This window comes from Heptranchias perlo, chromosome 4 (genome assembly GCF_035084215.1).
Source record: "Heptranchias perlo isolate sHepPer1 chromosome 4, sHepPer1.hap1, whole genome shotgun sequence".
Taxonomy (NCBI): Eukaryota; Metazoa; Chordata; class Chondrichthyes; order Hexanchiformes; family Hexanchidae; genus Heptranchias; species Heptranchias perlo.
The window spans coordinates 77597820-77620128 of NC_090328.1; the positions used below are offsets into that span (position 1 = coordinate 77597820).

Below are 22309 nucleotides of genomic sequence, written 5' to 3' on the forward strand. Positions count from 1 at the left end.
AGGCAATGTTACGGAGGTGGAAGTAGGCGATCTTGGTGATGGGACGGATATGTGGTCGGAAGCACATCTCAGGGTCAAATAGGACGCTAAGGATGCGAGCAGTCTGGTTCAGCCTTAGACAGTGGCCAGGGAGAGAGATGGAGTCGGTGGCTAGGGAACGGAGTTTGCGGCGCGGATCAAAGACAATGACTTCCATCTTCCCAATATTTAGTTGGAGGAAATTTCTGCTCATCTGGTACTGGATGTCGGACAAGCAATGTGACAAATGAGAGATGGTGGATGAGTTGAGAGAGGTGGTGGTGAGGTAGAGCTGGGTGTCGTCATTGTACATGTGGAATCTGACATGTTAACGGATGATGTCGACGAGGGGCAGCATGTAGATGAGGAATAGGAGGGGGCCAAGAATAGATCCTCGGGGGACTCCAGAGGTAATGGCGTGGGAGCGGAAAGAGAAGCCAATTCAAGTGATTCTCTGGCTACGACTGGATGGATAAGAATGGAACCAGGCGAGCGCAGTCTCACCCAGCTGGATGACGGAGGAGAGGCGATGGAGGAGGATGGTGTGGTCAACTGTGTCAAAGACTGCAGACAGGTTGAGAAGGATGAGGAGGGATAGTTTACCATCGTCACAGTCACATAGGATGTTATTTGTGACTTTGATAAGGGCTGTTTCAGTACTGCGGCAGGGCCGGAAACCTGATTGGAGGGATTCAAACATGGAGTTGCGGGAAAGATGGGCACGGATTTGGGAGGTGACAACACATAAAACATGAGGAAAGGGAGGTTGGAGATGGGGGCGATAGTTTGCAAGGACAGAGGTGTCAAGGGTAGTTTGTTTGAGGAGGGGGTGATGATGGCAGGTTTGAAGAGGAAAGGGACAGCACCTGAGGAAAAGGAACCGTTAACAATATCAACTAACATGGGGGCCAGGAAGGGAAGTTGGGTGGTCTGCAGTTTGGTGGGAATAGGGTCAAGAGAGCAGGAGGTGGGTCTCATGGTCAAGATGAGCTCGGAGAGGGCATAATGGAAGATAGGAGAGAAACTAGGGAAAGATGCGAGTGCAAGGCTAGGGTAGGGGGGAACCTTAGGGGAAGTTTGGCTTGGTGGGCTAGGGGAAAGCAGAGGCAGCTGAACGGATGGTCTCAATCTTAGTGACAAAGAAGTCCATGAGTTCCTCGCACTTGTCGTTGGAGGTGAGGGTGGAGGGGGCTGGGGAGAGAGGTTTAAGAAGAGGGTTTGTGGTGGAGAAGAGAAGCCGGGGGTTATCTTTGCATTCCAGGATGATTCTGGAATACTGAGCAATTTTGGCAGAGGAGAGCAGGATCTGATAGTGCTTTATGTGATCCAGCTAGATCTGGCGATGAATGGCTAAACCAGTTGTCCGCCATAAATGTTCAAATCTGCATCCCTTGGACTTAAGGGAGTGGAGATGAGGGCCATAGCAGGGAATGACCAGGGTGAGAGAGAGTAATGGTTTTAATGGGGACAAGGGCATCAAAGGTGGAGGTGAGGGTGTGATTGAGCAGATCAGTAGCTGCAGAAATGCTGTGGTGAATGGAGGGCCAAAGACTGGACAGTTGGGAATTTGAAAGTGCTGTTGTAAGTGACTTGGGGGAGAGTTTTTTCCAGGGGCGGATACAGAGGAAGTGGGGTTGGGAGGGGGAAGGGGGATGTGGGCGGAGAGGGATACAAGGAAGTGATCAGAGATGGCTTTATCCGCGATTGACACGATGGGAGTAGAGAGGCCATGTGAGATGGCAAGGTCGAGAGGACGGCCATGAATATGGATGGGGGAGTTTACATGGACGGAGAGATTAAGGGAGGATAGGAGGGCAGTGAACTTGCTAGTTAGTAGAGTAGGAGTCATTCCCTGTCAGGATTCTTAGGTCACCTCAAAATCTCTGACTGGGCATTGAGACAAGCAGCATGCTACCAATGCCCACCCCATCCCCCCCTCCCCCAACCCCCCCACCCCACAGCCACACACACACGCAAACACACATGTTCACCGCTTCACCTCCAGGAAATGAAATTATTTTAGGTTAAATTTATATGGCAAGAGCTGAAATGAGTGAGGGATAGTAAAATGATTGTAGTAATGGTGGCCATGCCATCATTTAACTTGCTCTTTGAGTAAGTACCTAAGGTAAATACAGCATGATCAGGAACAGAAAACCTGACTGATTCCACCCTTTTTCTAGCCCTTCGATACAGAGGTCAATTGTAGCCCTTGCCCCACAGCTGCTCTGGCTGAGATCAGCTAACTCAGCACAGACCCCAGATCAAACTTAAGATGTTCCTGGTGTGTAAGTACCATACATGTGGCGCAGTTCATTTATTTTAGACTCACCTAGTGAATCAACGGCTGGCTTGTTGCAATAAGGTTTTCATGATTCCCAAAGGTTTTATATATTTTGAAAATTGCTAATGATAGGCATTTGGAAGTCAGAAATGGCCCTTTTATCTGAACAGAGTGGCACAGCGGAAGCATGCTGGGCCCATAACCCTGAGCTCAATGGATCAAAACCATTTTCTACTGGCAGCCAGGTCAACTTTTAAGTGTCAGCCTTGGATCAATGGTAGCACACTGACTTCTGAGTCATGAAGGTCATGAGTTCAAGCCCCACTCCAGAGACTTGAGCACTTAATCAGTGCAGTACCGAGGGAATGCTGCACTGTTGGAGGTGCCGTCGTATTGAATGAGATGTTAAACCAAGGCCCATGTTTGTTCTCTCAGGTGGGTGTGTAGGATCCCATGCCATTATTGGAAGAAGAACAGGGAAGTTCTCCTAGTGTCCTGGCCAACCTACACCTAAAACAGATTATCTAGTCATGTATTTCATTGCTGTTTGTGAGACCTTGCTATGTCCACAATTTGGCTGCCACGTTTCCTATAGTGAAGCAGTGACTACACGTCAAAAAGTACTTCATTGGCTGTAAAGTGCTTTGAGACGTCCTAAGGTTGTGAAAGGCTTAACATAAATGTAAATTCTTTCCTTTTTGTGATGCAGTCAGTAATTAGATCACTGAATTCTGCTCAGTCACAAGATCTTCACTCTCTCAACATATTCACTTCAAATCGTTTGCTATCTCATCACTCACTGAACATACCAGAATTTTTTAAACATTTCTTCCCTCAACTTTTACTATTTTTTTATTTGTCTCCTTTTTACTTCAGGACCATTTTAATAGAAGGTGTAATTTTGGTTGATGAGCGTCAACAGCATTGTCAGTATCAGACCCAGTTGAAACACTAAGTTTTCTTTGGGGGGTGGGGGTAAAATTGCTAATGTAGAGCATCTCCACTGAAATGATTAGAATTGGGCAACTGCAAGGGCCTAGTGGCTTAGACACTGGGCTTTGGCCTCTGCTACCTGGGTTCAAATTCAAATAAGAGAGTGTCCTCCCTTAGCAGGTTATAAGGGTCTGTGAAATGAGTTTTGGCAGTCCAAGCACGGAGTCCATTGCATACAGCTACCCTTAATTTGGCACCAGGGAGATAAATTTTCATCTTTTGCACTCCCAATGCAGAGTTTTGTACACTCATTTGTACATTTGTACTTTTAATTAAATGAATGGACAGAAAATTGTGCGGTGTGTGCCCATATTTCTAATATTCATTCCTGACATGTCAAGCTATGCGTCGGGAGCAATAAAGATGAAAGTCGACATCATGGTTCTTTCCTTTCTTTCAGAGCAGAGGGAACCTCTGAATCTAACCATGTAATACCTGACCCGGGAATGTTTGCTGTTGACCTTGGGTGCCTGAAATGGAAGTTGTTCCATTCCCCAACATTAACAGCTCTCATTTCAATGAGCACAAAGTCACACAAAAAAAGGTTTTTAAAAAATAGAAAACACAGTTGTTTTCAAATTAGTGAGACACATTCATTGCCCAAAGCAGTGACTATTACTGGAAATCACTTGCCAGACTTGATTGTTTTGAACCTAACAGATTAGAATTTTGATAAGATTATTGAAACTTCCCTTTAATATATATTAGAGTTCATACCTCAGGGAACTTTTTCTTCTGGATATATTCTGTGAGTGCAGGATCGAAGTATTTGGCATAACCCTCATTCAGACTGTATATACTTCCCTTCTTCTTTATTTTCACATTCTCTTCCACAAGAATAAATTCACCTACAGCCTAAATAAAGAGAAATATCACAGTGGTCATGCAATAGAAATTTTAGATGATTAGAATTATAGCCCAGGAGTTTGGTGGTATTTGCTACAATTAAGGTTAATGTTGTTAGTTTGGGTTGAAATATTGTAATTAATCTGAAACACATTTACTTTAAATTAATTTTACAATCTACAGAACTAATAATTATCACATGAAACACAGCAATTATAATTATTCGAATTAATTTTTTATATTTTAATAACTATTTTTTAAAGGTTCAGTTTGAAAGGAAATATGTAACAGGAATAGGAGCTGATGATGGGTGTGTGGTGTCAGAATGCCTCTGGGTATGTTCACCTAAAGCTGGCAAAGAAAACCACAAATGTACAGAGAGAAAAGTGTACTAGACTCTATAATTAAGGATAGAGTGACTGAACACCTTGAAAATTTTCAGCTGATTAGAGAGAGCCAACATGGATTTGTAAAGGGTAGGTCATGCCTGACAAACCTGATTGAATTTTTTGAAGAGTGACTAAAGTAGTGGTCAGGGGAATGTCTATGGATGTTGTTTACATGAACTTCGAGAAGGCATTCGATAAAGTCCCTCATAAGAGACTGTTAGCTAAAGTGGAAGCTCATGGAATTGCGGGCAAATTATTGACCTGGTTAGGAAATTGGCTGAGTGGCAGGAGACAGAGAGTAGGGATAATGGGCAGGTACTTAAATGAGCAGGATGTGACTAGTGGTGTCCACATGGATCTGTCTTGAACCCTCAACTATTCACTGTATTTATTAACGACTTAGATGATGGGCTAGAGAGCCACACATCCAAGTTTGGCGATGACACAAAGATAGGCAGCATTGTAAGTAGTGTAGATGGAAGTATAAAATTGTAGAGAGATATTAATAGATTAAGTGAATTTGCAAAACTGTGGCAAATGAATTTCAATGTAGGCAAGTGTGAGGTTATCCACTTTGGACCTAAAAAGGATAGATCAGAGTACTTTCTAAATGGAGGTTCAAAGAGACTTAGAGGTCCATGTATATAGATCATTAAAATGTCATAGACAGGTACAGGAAATAATCAAAAAGGCTAATGGAATGCTGGCCTTTATATCTAGAGGACTAGAAGACAAGGGGGTAGAAGTTATACTATAGCTGTACAAAGCCCTGGTTAGACCACACCTGGAGTACTGTGTTCAGTTCTGGGCACTGCACCTTAGGAAGGATATATTGGCCTTGGAGGGAGTGCAGCATAGATTTATTGGAATGATACCTGAATACCTGGTTAAATTATGAGGCGAAATTACACAAACTAGGGTTGTATTCCCTGGAATTTAGAAGATAAAGGTGTGATTTGATCAAAGTTTTCAAGATATTAAGGGGAACTGATAGGTTAGAGAGAAACTATTTCCGCTGGTTCGGGGGTCTAGGACTAGGGGACATAGCCTAAAAATTAGAGCCAGGACTTTCAGGAGTGAAGTTAGGAAACACTTCTATACGCAAAGGGTGGTAGAAGTTTGGAACTCTCTTTTGCAAATGACAGTTGATGCTAGCTCAATTTTTAATTTTTAATCTGAGATTAATAGATTTTTGTTAACCAAAGATATTAAGGGATATGGGGCTAAAGCAGGTATATGGAGTTAGGTCACAGATCAGCCGTGGTCTCATTAAATGGCAGAACAGGCTCGAGGGGCTAAATGACCTACTCCTGTTCCTATGTTCATATAAGCAGATGTGTGTTTTTTTAATATTTAGTTCTCTTTTTCTCACCAGTTTTACACTTCCTCTCCCGAAGGTGTTGACTTCTTGCTGTCGTACCATTCCATGGGTACCTGGCATCCTTTGGTACTTTGTCAAATGGCCATTGTTCATGTTTGAACTTTCACAGTGTGTTTTGGCAGACTATTTGCCTAAGGGGATGGGGATGGGGTGGGGGGGGGGCATATGGTCTGTTTAAGTAAGAAGTCTGCTGTAAGTAGTTTTGAAATAATACCAAATGAACATGCGGTAAGGTTGTGGTTCATCCTATTAAACTTAAGAAACACAAAGGGGGCATAATTCTTAAAGAAAGTGGCATAGTGCCAGCATATCCGGCATTGAACACAGGTTTCCTCCCCCATTCTAATGAGTTTCCAGTTTCAGCCACCTACGTCCAGTCACATGTCCACCACCACCCTCACAGAGGAGAGAAATCAGCTGGAGGTTTCCAAGGACTTTCTTGTGCGCCTCCTGGTGGTCAGGCAAAGCAGGCCACCCTTTTGGCCGCAGGAAGTGCATAATAGGAGAAGCAGCAAGGGGAGCAAATCAGAGTGAAAAGAGAGTGAAACTGAAAAACGTTTCTGGTTTAACCAAGAATGTCTTATTTTGTTGGTTCTGTTTCCAGTTAATGATTTTATGGATAATTTACGGTCTAAGTTTTATTTCATCCATCCGATGTCCCCCAAAAATGTTTTTTCTCTTTTATTGAATTTGGCGTTCGAGTACTGTCAGGACTTGAACTGAAGTCCTAATCTCTCCAGTAACTTGTATTCATCTATCCTGTCCCCCATTCTCAGTATAATGCAAAGATAACTATGGTGACTACTCGTGTGCATTTTGTTATATTTTGGATCATTCTACTGCCACAAACACTTGTTAGTGGTTATCAGATCAAAAGTGGTGATAATTCTAGAAGTAATATCAGCTACATACTGGGTCCAACATGAAGAAGTTGACACCTTGTCCCGTGGAGAGCGCAATTAGGGTAGCGCTGCCGTACAGCGCGTATCCAGCGGCCACCATGCTTCGCCCGGGTTGAAGAGCATCTTTCTCGGAAAGCTGTTCTTCAGAATCCTGCCAAAGGAAAACAAATGGTTAGTCACTATGGAATCTATTGAACGTACAAGTGCTTATTCTTCCAGAAACCCAGGCAAATAAGGGCGAGGTACAATTATGACTAATTATTCTTACTCAAGCACCACATGCATTTCTGTGTCACATGTTATGAGTATTTTTAATTTTTGTACGAGTGATGCCATAACAAAGTTGCCAAGCTACCGTATTAATAAAGAGATTCAGAATTTCCTCTGGTCCTGCTCCATTGCCATCACGTGGGATATTTGCCCACCACAAGTTGGTCCTTGACCCCATCCCACTTCAGGGGTCAGGGACATTTAAATATTTCAGGCAGGTCCCCGCGCCATTGATGGTACAGCAAGGGCACAACCTCAGGTGGGGGTAGAAAACTCACTGTGGTACCTTCCCGTAGTGTAAGTGAATACATTTGTCCACCCGAAGATTTTTAAAAAGTGTCTCGTTTTTCAATAGACCGGTTTTTGTTGTACTTCAATCACTTTGCAATCAACTGCTGTAGGGAAAAGGACCTTTAAATTTTACATTTTCCTCAAGGCCCTGAGCACCAGTGGAAACCACGAATAATCATCCCTCGCTAGGGCAGATGATTTATTTCCTTCATTTGTATATTGTCATCCTCCGCCTGCCTATATGTGAGGAGACGCAATATGTGACTGCCGCCATAATAAATAGAAATTTTGACAGGGGAAAAAGGGCAGGGACCCAGAATAACTGGGCTCGCTCCAAATTCCATCCCTGCCCACCCAGTTTACTGTGTTTTCATGTTGATTTAACAGAAGAAATTTGGGGGCAGTTCTCCAAACTTTCTCAGAGAGACTCTGAATTTTGTCATTTGAAGTCCCATGCATGCACTGGAATAACTGAAAAGATTGCAGGTTTGGGTGGATCCCCTCCCAGTGTTTAAGAATTTAAAGGGGAAAGTTGCACAGGGAGCCTTAATCTGATCCACTCCGGTGAACTACCATTAAGGAATTAAAGAGCTGAGGTAAAACAATTGTTTATCAGACTTCAGCTCTGCACATTGGAATTGTCTAGCTGTGTAATATAGTGAGTGCCTCCTCTTATATTTGCTTGCTGTACATGGATTACATTCAATAAGCTGTAAGTTAATTTACTTTATCACTTTTTATTATTTTTAAATAATTACTGGAAATGAACTTTCATTCACCTGCCTGTGATGTTTCGGAGATTTATATCTCATTCCCTGGTCCTTACTCAATCTTCCCTGTTTTTGCTGATTCCCGCAGTCTTTCACAATCTCAGATCTTTGCTGTTTCTCACTATATTTTTGCTGATTTTACAGAGGTTATCCTTGCCATTGAACCAGGCTTGATGCTGTCCTATACAGTTCTGCATCCCTTTGAGAAGCCAAAAATACTTTGCTCCAAATGCCACAATGCACAGTCTCTTCCCCTAGACTCTATTTGGGAGGAGAGGCACTACCTCCAATGGATCCGTCCAACTATCACCCTCCAGATTTTCTAATAATATGCCATTTTTAGGCCATTTTTCTGTTTCGGACTTGCCATTTCAAACACTGTTTCCCCCCGGTGAGAGGGCAGACAGCGAACCAGCTCTCAGGCTTCTGCTACTGCCATTTTTCAATCAGTTGGTAGGAGATTTGCAAGAGTGGCGTAAAGCAACATCAATCCTCCAGAATTCTGTCCTCTGCTGTGGGAAATGTCCCTGACCTCTGCAAACTGCCTCCTTCTAATGGCACGGCTGACATCAGACCACATAGGTATAACCCAATAGAAATGTACAGTCATATTCCACTGCTGATTGTTCGTGTTGAAATAACACGGTTGTCGTGACCTTGACTGCTGCCTCCTATCGTCAGCTTGTGCTGACTCAGAGCTCTTTTCTCATCGCTTCTTCTCCTCCTGTCATGTGTTTGCCTCTCTCCTGAAGACACTGACAACTTCCTATGTTACAGTTTCACAAACGCCAGGCACCCTCTGGTCCTTCACCAAATATGGTCATTACTTTTGTGTCAGCTTTGTCAGTAGGCTATTTGACTACAGAAAGTGAGGGGCATCACAGCCCAATCCTGTTCTCACCAAGATTCACAGAAATGCACTTCAAAGCAGGGGATTCTAGATAGTAATCAGGAGCAGGAACCCTGGATGATTTTTTCCCCTCCCTAAACAAGGGTTGCTGAGGGCCAATAGTAGTGAGATCAGCTAACTCAGCACAGACCTGAGACTGGATAAACTTGCTGAGCCATTGTGACTGCATGTTGCTTACATCGCACCTGCACATACATGAACATGCAGAAATTTTATTAACACACACCCCACTGCCTGGTTAAAGAGCAACATTGGGAAGAAGCCACTGCTCAACCTCTCAGTTGGATGGGTTATGAAGCAGGGGAAATCTTGCACAAGGCAAAACTAATATGTGGAAAATAGCAAGGAAAATATAAAATAAAAATCTAACCAACCCAGCACTCCTCAGCCAGAAGACATCCTATGGGTAATAGAACTATGTAACTCCAGTATTCTCTCACAAAAGGTCACAGTTATATTTTCACCTCATTTCAGTTAGTTTATGGAATATATCGGTTTATTTTTAGTTTATGGAAGCATTACTTGGTTTATTTCACTGTGACACGTGGAACCACTGCAGCTGACAAGAAACATGGGAATAAACTTGTTTTCCTTTCAGCTTCTGGATTATACTGTCTAGAAAATTTTCATCAATCAGTCAGAGCTGTATGAAAGTTGTGATTTCCCTTCACATCACTGCATGCTCCATGTATATGCGAGTGGAAGTGTAGATCAGCGTGTGTGGCAAAACACAAAAGTTCTAAACATTTCAATTAAGTTGGCAGTAAAACCCACATTGCCTGAAACTTGCTGCTGTAAAACGAGGCTTTGAAATGTCTATTAAAACGTAAATGTCCATATTGGAGGGCAAAACTGTTAGCAGGTTCAGGGCACTAAATTAAAACACAAGCAAAGGATCACTGTGAGCTTCACAAACCCAGTCTCATTGATACATTTATATCCTGATTAGCTTATTAAATGGACTTTGGGTTCATGTGTACATTTGGGTACATCCAATGTTCTGTAATCTAAACTAAACCTGATGAGCTCACAAACTCTGAGCTAACCCAGACCCAATTAACTCTTGGAGAGCAATATGAACCGCCTTCCGCACGTGAGAAGAAAACAGATGTGATAGCCTAACACCCAAATCCCAAATACTTAACAAAATGGTTGCCGCTTCCAGTCTATTCCCATACAGTAACTGGCTTTCTGTTCCTTGTAGCAGTTTACTCCATACTTACCGTGGTTAATGTGTAGGGGCCAATGGAAAAAATCACAAGAAGAAATCAAAAGCTAAATGTATGGATAGTTATTCTGGCCCCTGCACAGTACCTGGAAAGCTGATCTTATGTGATCATGTCATTAACATAATTGACATATGCTCCCCATGCAGTTGCCCCAGGCACAGTGAGTTCACTGATTAGGTGAGGAGAAAGTGGTCAGGATATCCAGTGAAGCAGCAGCTCTCGCAGGACTGCTGCTCTCACTTAAAGTAGAAGCACCCTAACGAGCAGCAAATCAGAAACTCATCCAGTGAGCAATGCAGGGACAGTGGAGTTACTGTCTCATTTGAAGATGCTGCAGGAGTTGCAGCAAAAGAGGTCTAGACTGAGGGGCACCATCCTGTCAGGGCAGTCTCCGAAATGTCTGGATAGAGGTGGCAGAGCGAGTGAACACAATCTGCCATGCCTATATTCCTGGACACAGCAGACCAGCTACGATATACCGCCAAACAGACGAGGCAATGGAACTACGCTGCCTACATGAAAACCAAGAGCAGGAAGCTTGAGAAACTCGGCATCACCACCAGCATCGACCAAGCTTCCCCTGGTACCACGGTTGCAACCACAGGGAAGTCTATCGTCAATTTGTCCAACCACACCCTTCAACCAGACGAAATCAAAGTTCTCAGCCGAGGGCTCAATTTCTGCCCCACTACCAAAATCGACCCCACTAGTCTCGCGGCGGACACAGGGGAATTCATCAGGAGAATGAGGCTCCGGGAATTCTACCACAAACCCCAAGATTTCAGCAGTGAACCCAATGAGACAATCAACGATCCGGAACAGCAGACAGAGGGATCCGCGGTACAGCAACCGAAGAGGAAAGAGTCTCACTGGACTCCTCCAGAGGGTCGCTGCCCTCAGCTTGACATGTATGCTCAAGCTGTCAGGAAATGCGTCTATGCCAGATTCATCAGCCGCACTCGGAAGACAGTCCAGAATGTCACCCGAGCACAACGCAACGCCATCAACGCTCTCAAGACCAACCGCAACATCGTCATCGAACCAGCAGACAAAGGAGGAGCCATCGTCATACAGAACAGAACGGACTATTGCAAAGAAGCATACCGACAATTGGACAACCAGGAACACTACAGACGGTTACCCACAGACCCGACCAAAGAACACACCCACCAGCTCAACAAACTGATCAAGACCTTCGATCCAGACCTTCAAAGCATCCTACGCGCTCTCATCCCACGTACTCCCCGCGTGGGAGACTTCTACTGCCTCCCAAAGATACACAAAGCCAACACACCTGGATGTCCTATCGTATCAGGCAACGGAACCCTGTGTGAGAACCTCTCTGGATACGTCGAGGGCATCCTGAAACCCATCGTGCAGGGAACCCCCAGCTTCTGTCGGGACACTACAGACTTTCTACAAAAACTCAGTACCCACGGACCTGTTGAACCACGATGGACGTCTCGGCACTCTACACCAGTATCCCCCACAATGACGGCATCGCTGCGACAGCATCAATACTCAACACCAACAACAGCCAATCTCCAGACGCCATCCTACAACTCATCCGCTTCATCCTGGATCACAATGTCTTCACCTTCAATAACCAGTTCTTTACCCAAACACATGGAACAGCCATGGGGACCAAATTCGCACCCCAATACGCCAACATTTTCATGCACAAGTTCGAGCAGGACTTCTTCACTGCACAGGACCTCCAACCAACACTATACACCAGATACATCGACGACATTTTCTTTCTATGGACCCATGGTGAGGAATCACAAAAGAGACTACACGATAACATCAACAAGTTCCATCCCACCATCAAGCTCACCATGGACTACTCCTCAGAATCAGTTTCTTTCTTGGACACACGAATCTCCATCAAAGACGGGCACCACAGCACCTCACTCTACCACAAGTCCACGGACAACCTCACGATGCTCCACTTTTCCAGCTTCCACCCTAACCACGTCAAAGAGGCCATCCCCTATGGACAGGCCCTGCGAATACACAGGGTCTGCTCAGACGAGGAGGAACGCGATGGACACCTACAGACGCTGAAAGACGCCCTAGTAAGAACGGGATATGATGCTCGACTCATCGATCGACAGTTCCGACGGGCCACAGCGAAAAATCGCGTAGACCTCCTCAGAAGACTAACACGGGACGCAACCAACAGAGTACCCTTCGTTGTCCAGTACTTCCCCGGAGCGGAGAAACTACGCCATGTTCTCCGCAGCCTTCAACATGTCATCAATGACGACGAACACCTCGCTATGGCCATCCCCACACCTCCACTACTCGCCTTTAAACAGCCACCCAACCTCAAACAAACCATCGTTCGCAGCAAATTACCCAGCTTTCAGGAGAACAGCGTCCACGACACCACACAACCCTGCCACGGTAACCTCTGCAAGACATGCCAGATCATCGACACAGATACCACCATCACACGAGAGGACACCACCCACCAGGTGCACGGTTCATACTCCTGTGACTCGGCCAACGTTGTCTACCTCATACGTTGCAGGAAAGGATGCCCCAGAGCATGGTACATTGGCGAGACCATGCAGACGCTGCGACAACGGATGAACGGACACCGCGCAACAATCGCCAGACAGGAGCGTTCTCTCCCTGTCGGGGAACACTTCAGCAGTCATGGACATTCAGCCACCGACCTTCGGGTAAGCATACTCCAAGGTGGCCTTCGAGACACACGACAACGCAAAATCGTCGAGCAGAAATTGATAGCCAAGTTCCGCACCCATGAGGACGGCCTCAACCGGGATCTTGGGTTCATGTCACACTACACGTAACCCCACCAGCGAACAAATATTATCTGTTTTTAATATAACGGGTCATTGACTGTCTTCCTTCTCTCTCTTTTTTTTGGGGGGTTTGTATATTCGGTGGCCTTTTAGGTGACACCTTTCTGTCTGCTCACTGTGATTGCCTTGGCAACGGGCAGTAATCACCAGGCATTGTTCTGTGATTTTCAAATGCGAAGGATTCGAAAATCTCATTTCCACACCATTCACCTGACGAAGGAGGAAGCCTCCGAAAGCTTGTGGAATTTAAAATAAATTTGTTGGACTATAACTTGGTGTTGTAAAATTGTTTACAATTGTCAACCCCAGTCCATCACTGGCATCTCCACATCATATATTCCTGGGAGCCTTGGGAAGATTGTCAAAGCAAGACTATCCAGAATTTGAATGCTCAAAGTATATAGCCACAGGATGTATGCCACAGTGAGATTAGTCTCAAACTGGATTTGCTAAGGTCAGCTGCTGGAAAGATCCAGTTAAAAAACATTTTATTTTTGGGTTGCTGCCAACTACATGATTCAGGAAATAGTGGCACTAACACATCAGTACAGCAGTATAACAATAAATCAACTCAACATAGACTGGGACCTAAAACAAAGGCAAAATCCCACAGATGCTGGAAATCTGAAATAAAAACAGCAACAGCTGGAAATACTCAGCTAGTCAGGCAGTATCTGTGGAGAGAAAAACAGCATTAATGTTTAAGGTCAATGACCTTTTGTTCGAACTGGAAGATTTTAGAGATTTAACAGTTTATAAGCAAGTACAGAGCCAGGGAAAGAGGGGGAGGGAGAGAGGGGAGGAAAGAACAAAAGAGAAGGTCTGTGATAGTGTGGAGTGCAGAAGTGATTAAATAACAAAAGGGATGATAGTGCAAGGCAAAAGTAACAGGACAAGTAAAGAAACAAAAGATGGGTCTAGAGGAGCTGTAAATAGCAACATCAGAACCATTACCAGCACCTGCTGTCCAAAAAAATAAGAGGCTGGGACCCTTCCCGGTCTGTATAATCTGTATGGTCTGTGTAGTCTGTATGATCTATGTAGTCTGTGTAGAATAATGAGAGGTGATCTCATCGAAACATATAAAATTCTAAAGGGTCTAGACAGACTAGATGCAGGGAGGATGTTCCCGATGGCTGGGGAGTCCAGAACCAGGGGTCACAGTCTCAGGATACGGGGTATGCCATTTAGAACCGAGATGGGGGAAGGTTTAAACTAGAATGGCAGGGGGATGGGAACCTGAGCAGGAAGACAGAGGAGGGGGAAACAAGGATAGAAACAAAAGACAGAAAGGGAAGGAACAATAGTGGAAGCCACAATAAGGTAGATGAATTAACAGCACAGATAGATATTAACGGTTATGATATAGTTGCGATTACGGAGACATGGCTGCAGGGTGACCAAGGATGGGAACTGAACATCCAGGGGTATTCAATATTTAGGAAGGACAGGCAAAAAGGGAAAGGAGGTGGGGTAGCGTTGTTAGTAAAGGAGGAAATCAATGCGATACTGAGGAGGGATATTGGTTCGGAAAATCACAATGTGGAATCTGTATGGGTGGAGCTAAGAAACACCAAAGGGCAGAAAATGATGGTGGGGGTTGTCTATATGCCCCCAAACAGTAGTGGAGATGTAGGGGAGGGCACTAAACAGCAAATTAGAAATGCATGCAAGAAGGGTACAACTATAATCATGGGTGACTTTAATATACATATAGATTGGTCAAACCAAATTAGCAATAATACTGTGGGGGAGGAATTCCTGGAGTGTGCACGTGATGGTTTTCTAGACCAATACATTGAGGAACCAACTAGAGAACAGGCGATCCTAGACTGGGTATTGTGCAATGAGAAAGGATTAATTAACAATCTTGTTGTGCGGGGTCCCTTCGGGAGGAGTGACCATAACATGATAGAATTCCTCATTAAGATGGAGAGTGAAGTAGTTGAATCCAAAACTAGGGTCCTGAATCTAAATAAAGGAAATTACAAAAGTATGAGGTGCGAGTTGGCTATGATAGATTGGGGAACTTTACCAAAAGGGATGACGGTGGATAGGCAATGGCTAATATTTTAAAAACGTGTGCAGGAATTACAACAATTATTCATTCCTGTCTGGCTCAACCGTGGCTTACAAAAGAAATTAGGGATAGTATTAGGTCCAAAGAGGAGACATATAAAATTGCCAGAAAAAGTGGCAAGCCTGAGGATTGGGAGCAGTTCAGAATTCAGCAAAGGAGGACAAAGAGATTGATTAAGAGGGGAAAAATAGAGTATGAGAGTAAACTAGCAGGGAACATAAAAACTGACTGCAAAAGCTTCTATAAATATGTCAAGAGAAAAAGATTAGTGAAGACAAATGTAGGTCCCTTACAGTCAGAAATGGGGGAAATTATAATGGGGAACAAAGAAATGGCAGAACAATTAAACACATACTTTGGTTCTGTTTTCACAAAGGAGGACACAAATAACCTGCCAGAAACGTTAGGGAACCACGGGTCTAGTGAGAGGGAGGAACTGAAGGAAACGAGTATTAGTAAAAAAAAGTGCTAGGGAAATTAATGGGGCTAAAGGCTGACAAATCCCCAGGGCCTGATAATCTACATCCCAGAGTACCAAAGGAAATGGCCCTGGAAATAGTGGATGCATTGGTGATCTTCTTCCAAAATTCTATAGACTCTGGAACAGTTCCTACAGATTGGAGGGTGGCAAATGTAACCCCACTATTTAAAAAAGGAGGGAGAAAAAACACAGGGAATTACAGGCCAGTTAGCCTAACATCAGTAGTGGGGAAAATGCTGGAGTCTATAAAAGATGTGATAATAGAACACTTGGATGGCATTAACGGGATTGGACAAAGTCAGCATGGGTTTATGAAAGGGAAATCATGCTTAACAAATCCATTGGAGTTTTTTGAGGATGTAACTAGTAGAATAGATAGGGGAGAACCAGTGGATGTGGTGTATTTGGATTTTCAGAAGGCTTTTAGGTTAGTGCGCAAAATTAAAGCACATGGGATTGGGGGGAATATACTGGCATGGATTGAGAATTGGTTGACAGACAGGAAACAGAGAGTAGGAATAAACGGGTCTTTTTCCAGGTGTTAGGCAGTGACTAGTGGGGTACCGCAGGGATCAGTGCTTGGGCCCCAACTATTCACAATATATATCAATGATTTGGATGAGGGAACTAGATGTAACATTTCCAAGTTTGCAGATGACATAAAGCTGCGGTGGAATGTGAGCTGTGAGGAAGATGCAAAGAGGCTCCAATGTGATTTAGACAAGTTAGGTGAGTGGGCAAGAACATGGCAGATGCAGTATAACGTGGATAAATGTGAGGTTATCCACTTTGGTTGTAAAAACAGAAAGGCAGATTATTATCTGAATGGTGATAGATTGGGAAAAGGGGAGGTGCAACGAGACCTGGGTGTCCTTGTGCACCAGTCGCTGAAAGCGAGCATTCAGGTGCAGCAAGCAGTTAGGAAGGCGGATGGTATGTTGGCCTTCATTGCAAGAGGATTTGAGTACAGGAGCGGGGATGTCTTACGGCAGTTATACAGGGCCTTGGTGAGACCACATATGGAGTATTGTGTGCAGTTTTGGTCTCCTTATCTGAGGAAGGATGTCCTTGCCATGGAGGGAGTGCAACAAAGGTTTACCAGACTGATTCCTGGGATGGCAGGACTGACATATGAGGAGAGATTGGGTCGACTAGGCCTATATTCACTAGAGTTTAGAAGAATGAGAGGTGATCTCACCGAAACATATAAAATTCTAAAGGGACTAGACAGACTAGATGCAGGGAGGATGTTCCCGATGGCTGGGGAGTCCAGAACCAGGGGCCAAAGTCTCAGGAAACGGGGTATGCCATTTAGAACCGAGGTGAGGAGAAATTTCTTCACTCAGAGGGTGGTGAACCTGTGGAATTCTCTACCACAGAAGGCAGTGGAGGCTAAGTCATTAGATGTATTCAGGAAGGAGATAGATATATTTCTTAATGCTAAAGGGATCAAGGGATATGGGGGAAAAGCGGGAACAGGGTACTGAGTTAGACGATTAGCCATGATTATTTTGAGTGGCGGAGCAGGCCCGAAGGGCCGAATGGCCTACTCTTGCTCCTGTTTTCTATGATTCTAGTTCTATGTTTCCAGTCTGTGTAGTTTGTATGGTCTGTATAGTCTGTATAGCCTGTGGCAGTCTGCATGGTCTGTATAATCTGTATGGTCTGTGTAGTCTGTATAGTCTGTGTGGTCTCTATGGTCTGTATAGTCTGTGTAGTCTGTATAGTCTGTGTGGTCTGTGTCGTCTGTACAGTCTGTATAGTCTTTGTGGTCTGTATGGTCTGTATAGTCTGTGTGGTCTGTATGGTCTGTATAGTCTGTGTGGTCTGTATGGTCTGTATAGTCTGTGTGGTCTCTATGGTCTGTATAGTCTGTGTAGTCTGTATAGTCTGTATGGTCTGTGTAGTCTGTACAGTCTGTATAGTCTGTGTGGTCTGTATGGTCTGTATAGTCTGTGTGGTCTGTATGGTCTGTATAGTCTGTGTGGTCTGTGTGGTCTCTATGGTCTGTATAGTCTGTGTGGTCTGTATAGTCTGTGTGGTCTGTATAGTCTGTATGGTCTTTGTGGTCTGTGTGGTCTGTATAGTCTGTGTGGTCTGTATAGTCTGTGTGGTCTGTGTGGTCTGTATGGTCGTGTAGTCTGTATAGTCTGTATGGTCTGTATCGTCTGTATAGTCTGTGTGGTTTATATAGTCTGTGTGGTTTGTATGGCCTGTATAGTCTGTGGTCTGTATAGATTGTGTGGTCTGTAAGGTCTGTATAGTCTGTGTGGTTTTTATAGTCTGTGTGGTCTCTATGGTCTGTATAGTCTGTGTGGTCTGTGTGGTCTCTATGGTCTGTATAGTCTGTGTGGTCTGTATAGTCTGTATAGTCTGTGTGGTTTATATAGTCTGTGTGGTTTGTATGGCCTGTATAGTCTGTGGTCTGTATGGTCTGTATAGATTGTGTGGTCTGTAAGGTCTGTATAGTCTGTGTGGTTTTTATAGTCTGTGTGGTCTCTATGGTCTCTGTAGTCTGTATAGTCTGTATGGTCTGTATGGTCTGTGTGGTCTGTATAGTCTGTGTGGTTTTTATAGTCTGTGTGGTCTGTGTAGTCTGTATAGTCTGTATGGTCTGTATAGTCTGTGTAGTCTGTGTGGTCTGTGTGGTCTCTATGGTCTGTATAGTCTGTGTGGTCTGTATAGTCTGTATAGTCTGTGTGGTTTATATAGTCTGTGTGGTTTGTATGGTCTGTATAGTCTGTGGTCTGTATGGTCTGTATAGATTGTGTGGTGTCTATGGTCTTTATGGTCTGTGTGGTCTGTGTAGTCTGTATAGTCTGTATGGTCTGTATAGTCTGTGTGGTCTGTATAGTCTGTGTAGTCTGTATGGTCTGTATAGTCTGTGTGGTGTCTATGGTCTGTGTGGTCTGTATTGTCTGTGTAGTCTGTGTAGTCTGCATGGTCTGTGTAGTCTGTATGGTCTGTGTAGTCTGTATAATTTGTATAGACTGTATAATCTGTATGGTCTGTATGTTCAGTATGGTCTGTATAGTCTGTACATCTTAGTCGCACACCAAGCATTGCATTTATAAACTGAGCAATTCAGGGAAAGGTCCGAGAAAACATCTTCTGATTAAAGGGATTTTCTACTTGTATAAAAGAATACAGTGTTTTTCTTAAATCTAATTATAAAGAACGGGGCTGACTTTTGTACATATACTGAGAGGCCCAGAACACAAGAGGGCTTTATATAATCAGACCAAGACAGACAGAAATATGCAAAAAATAAAACTTTACGTTGAATCCTTCTTAAGCCTTTTAATAATGTTGCAGTTTGCCTTATTTTGAGTGAGTTTTCTCCACATTATTTTTTCAGTAGGGTTGTATTTTATACCTTTTCTCTAGTATTTGACTGGTGAGGTAGGTGAGCAGATGGGGCACTGAACCCACTGTGATTATGATTTAGTATTATGCTTTTGATTTTGTGGTTATGGAAAGAATGCCCAGAACAAGCTCTGATAATCAAATTACAACTCAAGCTTCCCCGATGAGTTAGTGAGTAAAATCACAACCTAGCATAATACCAGAAAGTCTCAGGTTTGATCCCCAATCTGTCCGGTAACCTCAGCTAGGCTCTGAGAAATGGTGCAATAGTTGGCCTCAGCATCCCTGGGCTAAGTAGGGGAAAACCAGGCCGCGATCTGACTCCTGATTTCTATTCAATGATCTGGTCTGGAGAATCCATGTGTTTGGATGTCAGGTGAGGATAGGACTGGGCTATGATGATCTCACATCCCCACAGACAAGTCAAATACTGTGCTAATACCCACATTCTCCATTCACACATTAGGCATGGTCACTTGGGCAAGATAGTGGAGGGTTACTGCTGCCCATTGAACTGTACCCTAGCATCTGTCAGCAGCTTTAAAAAGGTAGAGGAGAAAGCTGGAGGGGGGAGAAAAGGTTTGTTGCATAAAAGAACAGTTGCAGACAGTTACAATTCACATATCTGGTCTAGAAGTGAAGGCTAGGATTGGTCCTTTTCAGATAAACTATGTGATGTGTCTACTCATAGCAGTTATGTGTGGGAATTCACTTCTGCCTTGTTTTCTATTCCAGTTTCTTACATGGAGTGATAGTGACTTTTATTCTTGCTCTAAGTGATCTTAAGTACTGAAACATTGGATATATTTCACTGGCTGTAAATCAATAATTAATATTACTGCCCTTAGTCTCTAATGTAAAGATGTCTCATTTTGACATTCTCAGTCCTTGTTCAGTCATGTACAAATTTACAAAGTAGTGAGCATAAAACAAGTATATTGAGTCACATCACATGCAAATACTCACATATCCTTTCTATTATTAGTGCATTTACCATCACTGCGAAACTGCACTGATAAAAGGAATTAGCCTTTCAAATGGCTAACTTGGGACCTCTCAGTTCACCCATTAATTTAGCTTTGGATGCTTCTGTTGCAAAATATGTGTTTAAAATAGAATATTTTTTCACATATAGACAATACACTGATTATATGAATAATTTTATGACAGATGGACAATTATGGGGTGGATGCACATCCAAATTTCTGCGCTCCTAGCAAATAAAGCTCCCTGCCTTGAACAGTTTCAGAACATTATTCCTAATTTATCTCAAAAGCTGTTTTAAGAAGGCTTTACAGCACCATCTTGTGGTCACTTACAAACATGATCTGACAGTCAACACTTTTCAGCAGGGATCAGTGGATCGTGCTTAGCAGCAGGAACTTTGACTGATTTTCCCTTCCGTAACCCAGGAGCAATGAGACCAAATTTAGCATCGCCATTACTTGAGTTAAATTTAACTTAATAACAACATCTTAATATAAATAACCCAAAATCCCTCCTGGGCGAAATAGTCAAAAATCCCAAAATGTGATAGATCTGTGTGTGTTTGTTACTTTATTTAAAAAGAACCACAAAAGCTTTTTACAGAAAAATCTAAACCAATGATCTGCTTGTTCCTCTTTTACAATGATCTGCTTGTTCCTCTATAGTGGGGAAAATAGCCTCTCTATTTTACTTGGACTGCATGAAGCCATTTCCACCCTAACATCTCCTGTGATATTTTGTAGTGCATTCCATGTAAGTGAACACATATCAGTGACCCCACAACAGTTAGTCTCTAGTGACATTTGTGTTGATAGGCTGATGGTTGAATCATTTTATGGGACCACTGATATTTATTGGGCGATGTCAGTTTATGGGACCACTGATATTCATTGGGCGATGTCAGTTTATGGGACCACTGATATTCATTGGGTGATGTCAGTTTATGGGACCACTGATATTCATTGGGCGATGTCAGTTTATGGGACCACTGATATTCATTGGGTGATGTGAAGCACTGCTTCATACAGCCTAATAAAATGGATAGATCCGGCACAAAGTGAGAGCATTAACTCTTTGCTAAACCCAGCAACTAGAGGCCAGTCAGTTTAACCTCAGTGGGGGGGAAGCTTTCAGAAATGATAATCCGGGACAAAATTAACAGTCACTTGGACAAGTGTGGATTAATTAAGGACAGGCAGCACAGATTTGTTAAAGGCAAATCGTGTTTAACTAACTTGATTGAGTTTTTTGATGAGGTAACAGAGAGGGTTGATGAGGGCAATGCAGCTGATGTAGTGTATATGGACTTCCAAAAGGTTTGATAAAGTGCCGCCTAATAGGCTTGTCAGCAAAGTTGAAAAGCATGGAATAAAAGGGGCAGTGGCAGCATGGATACGAAATTGTCTAAGTGACAGGAACAGAGAGTAGTGGTGAACGGTTGTTTTTCGGACTGGAGGGAGGTATACAATGTGTTCCCCAGGAGTCAGTACTAAGACCACTGCTTTTCTTGATATATATTAATGACTTGGACTTGGGAGTACAGGGCACAATTTCAAAATTTGCAAAAGACACAAAACTTGGAAGTGCAGTGAACAGTGAGGAGGATAGTGATAGACTTCAAGGGGACAGAGACAGGCTGGTGGAAAGGTTGGCACATGCCAAATAAAATTTAACTCAGGGAAGTGCAAAGTGATACATTTTGATATGAAGAATGAGGAGAGGCAATATAAACTAAAGGGTACAATTCCAAAAGGGGTGCAGGAACAGAGAGGGTATATGTGCACAAATCATTGAAGGTGGCAGGGCAGGTTGAGAAAGCCGTTAAAAAAGCATACGGGATCCTGGGCTTTACAAATAGAGGCATAGAGTACAAAAGCAAGGAAGTTATTATGAACCTTTATGAAACTCTGGTTCAGCCACAACTGGAATATTGTGTCCAATTCTGGGCACCGCACTTTCGGAAGTATGTGAAGGCCTTGGAGAGGGTGCAGAAGAGATTTACTAGAATGGTTCCAGGGATGAAGGACTTCAGTTACGTGGATAGACTGGAGAAACTGCGGTTTTTCTCCTTAGAGCAGAGAAGGTTGATAGAAGATTTGATTGAGGTATTCAAAATCATGAAGTGTCTAGACAGAGTAGATAGAAACTGTTTCCATTGGTGGAAGGTTCAAGAACCAAAGGACACAGATTTAAGGTGATTGGCAAAACAACCAAAAGTGTTATGAGGAAAAACTTTTTTACACAGCGAGTGGTTAGGATCTGGAATGCACAGACTGAG

At 43.5% G+C, this 22309-nt stretch overlaps 1 protein-coding gene across 1 annotated transcript in view; it reads right to left on the reverse strand.

Moving 5' to 3' along the window:
• Positions 1-22309, reverse strand: part of LOC137321042 (fructose-1,6-bisphosphatase isozyme 2-like) — a 46737-nt gene that overhangs the window by 9824 nt on the left and 14604 nt on the right. Inside the window, exons 4-5 of the mRNA XM_067983183.1 lie at positions 6824-6964; positions 4013-4150 (exon numbers count right to left, since the gene is read on the reverse strand). Coding sequence (XP_067839284.1) covers positions 4013-4150; positions 6824-6964 — 279 coding nt within the window. The remainder of the gene's footprint in view (positions 1-4012; positions 4151-6823; positions 6965-22309) is intronic.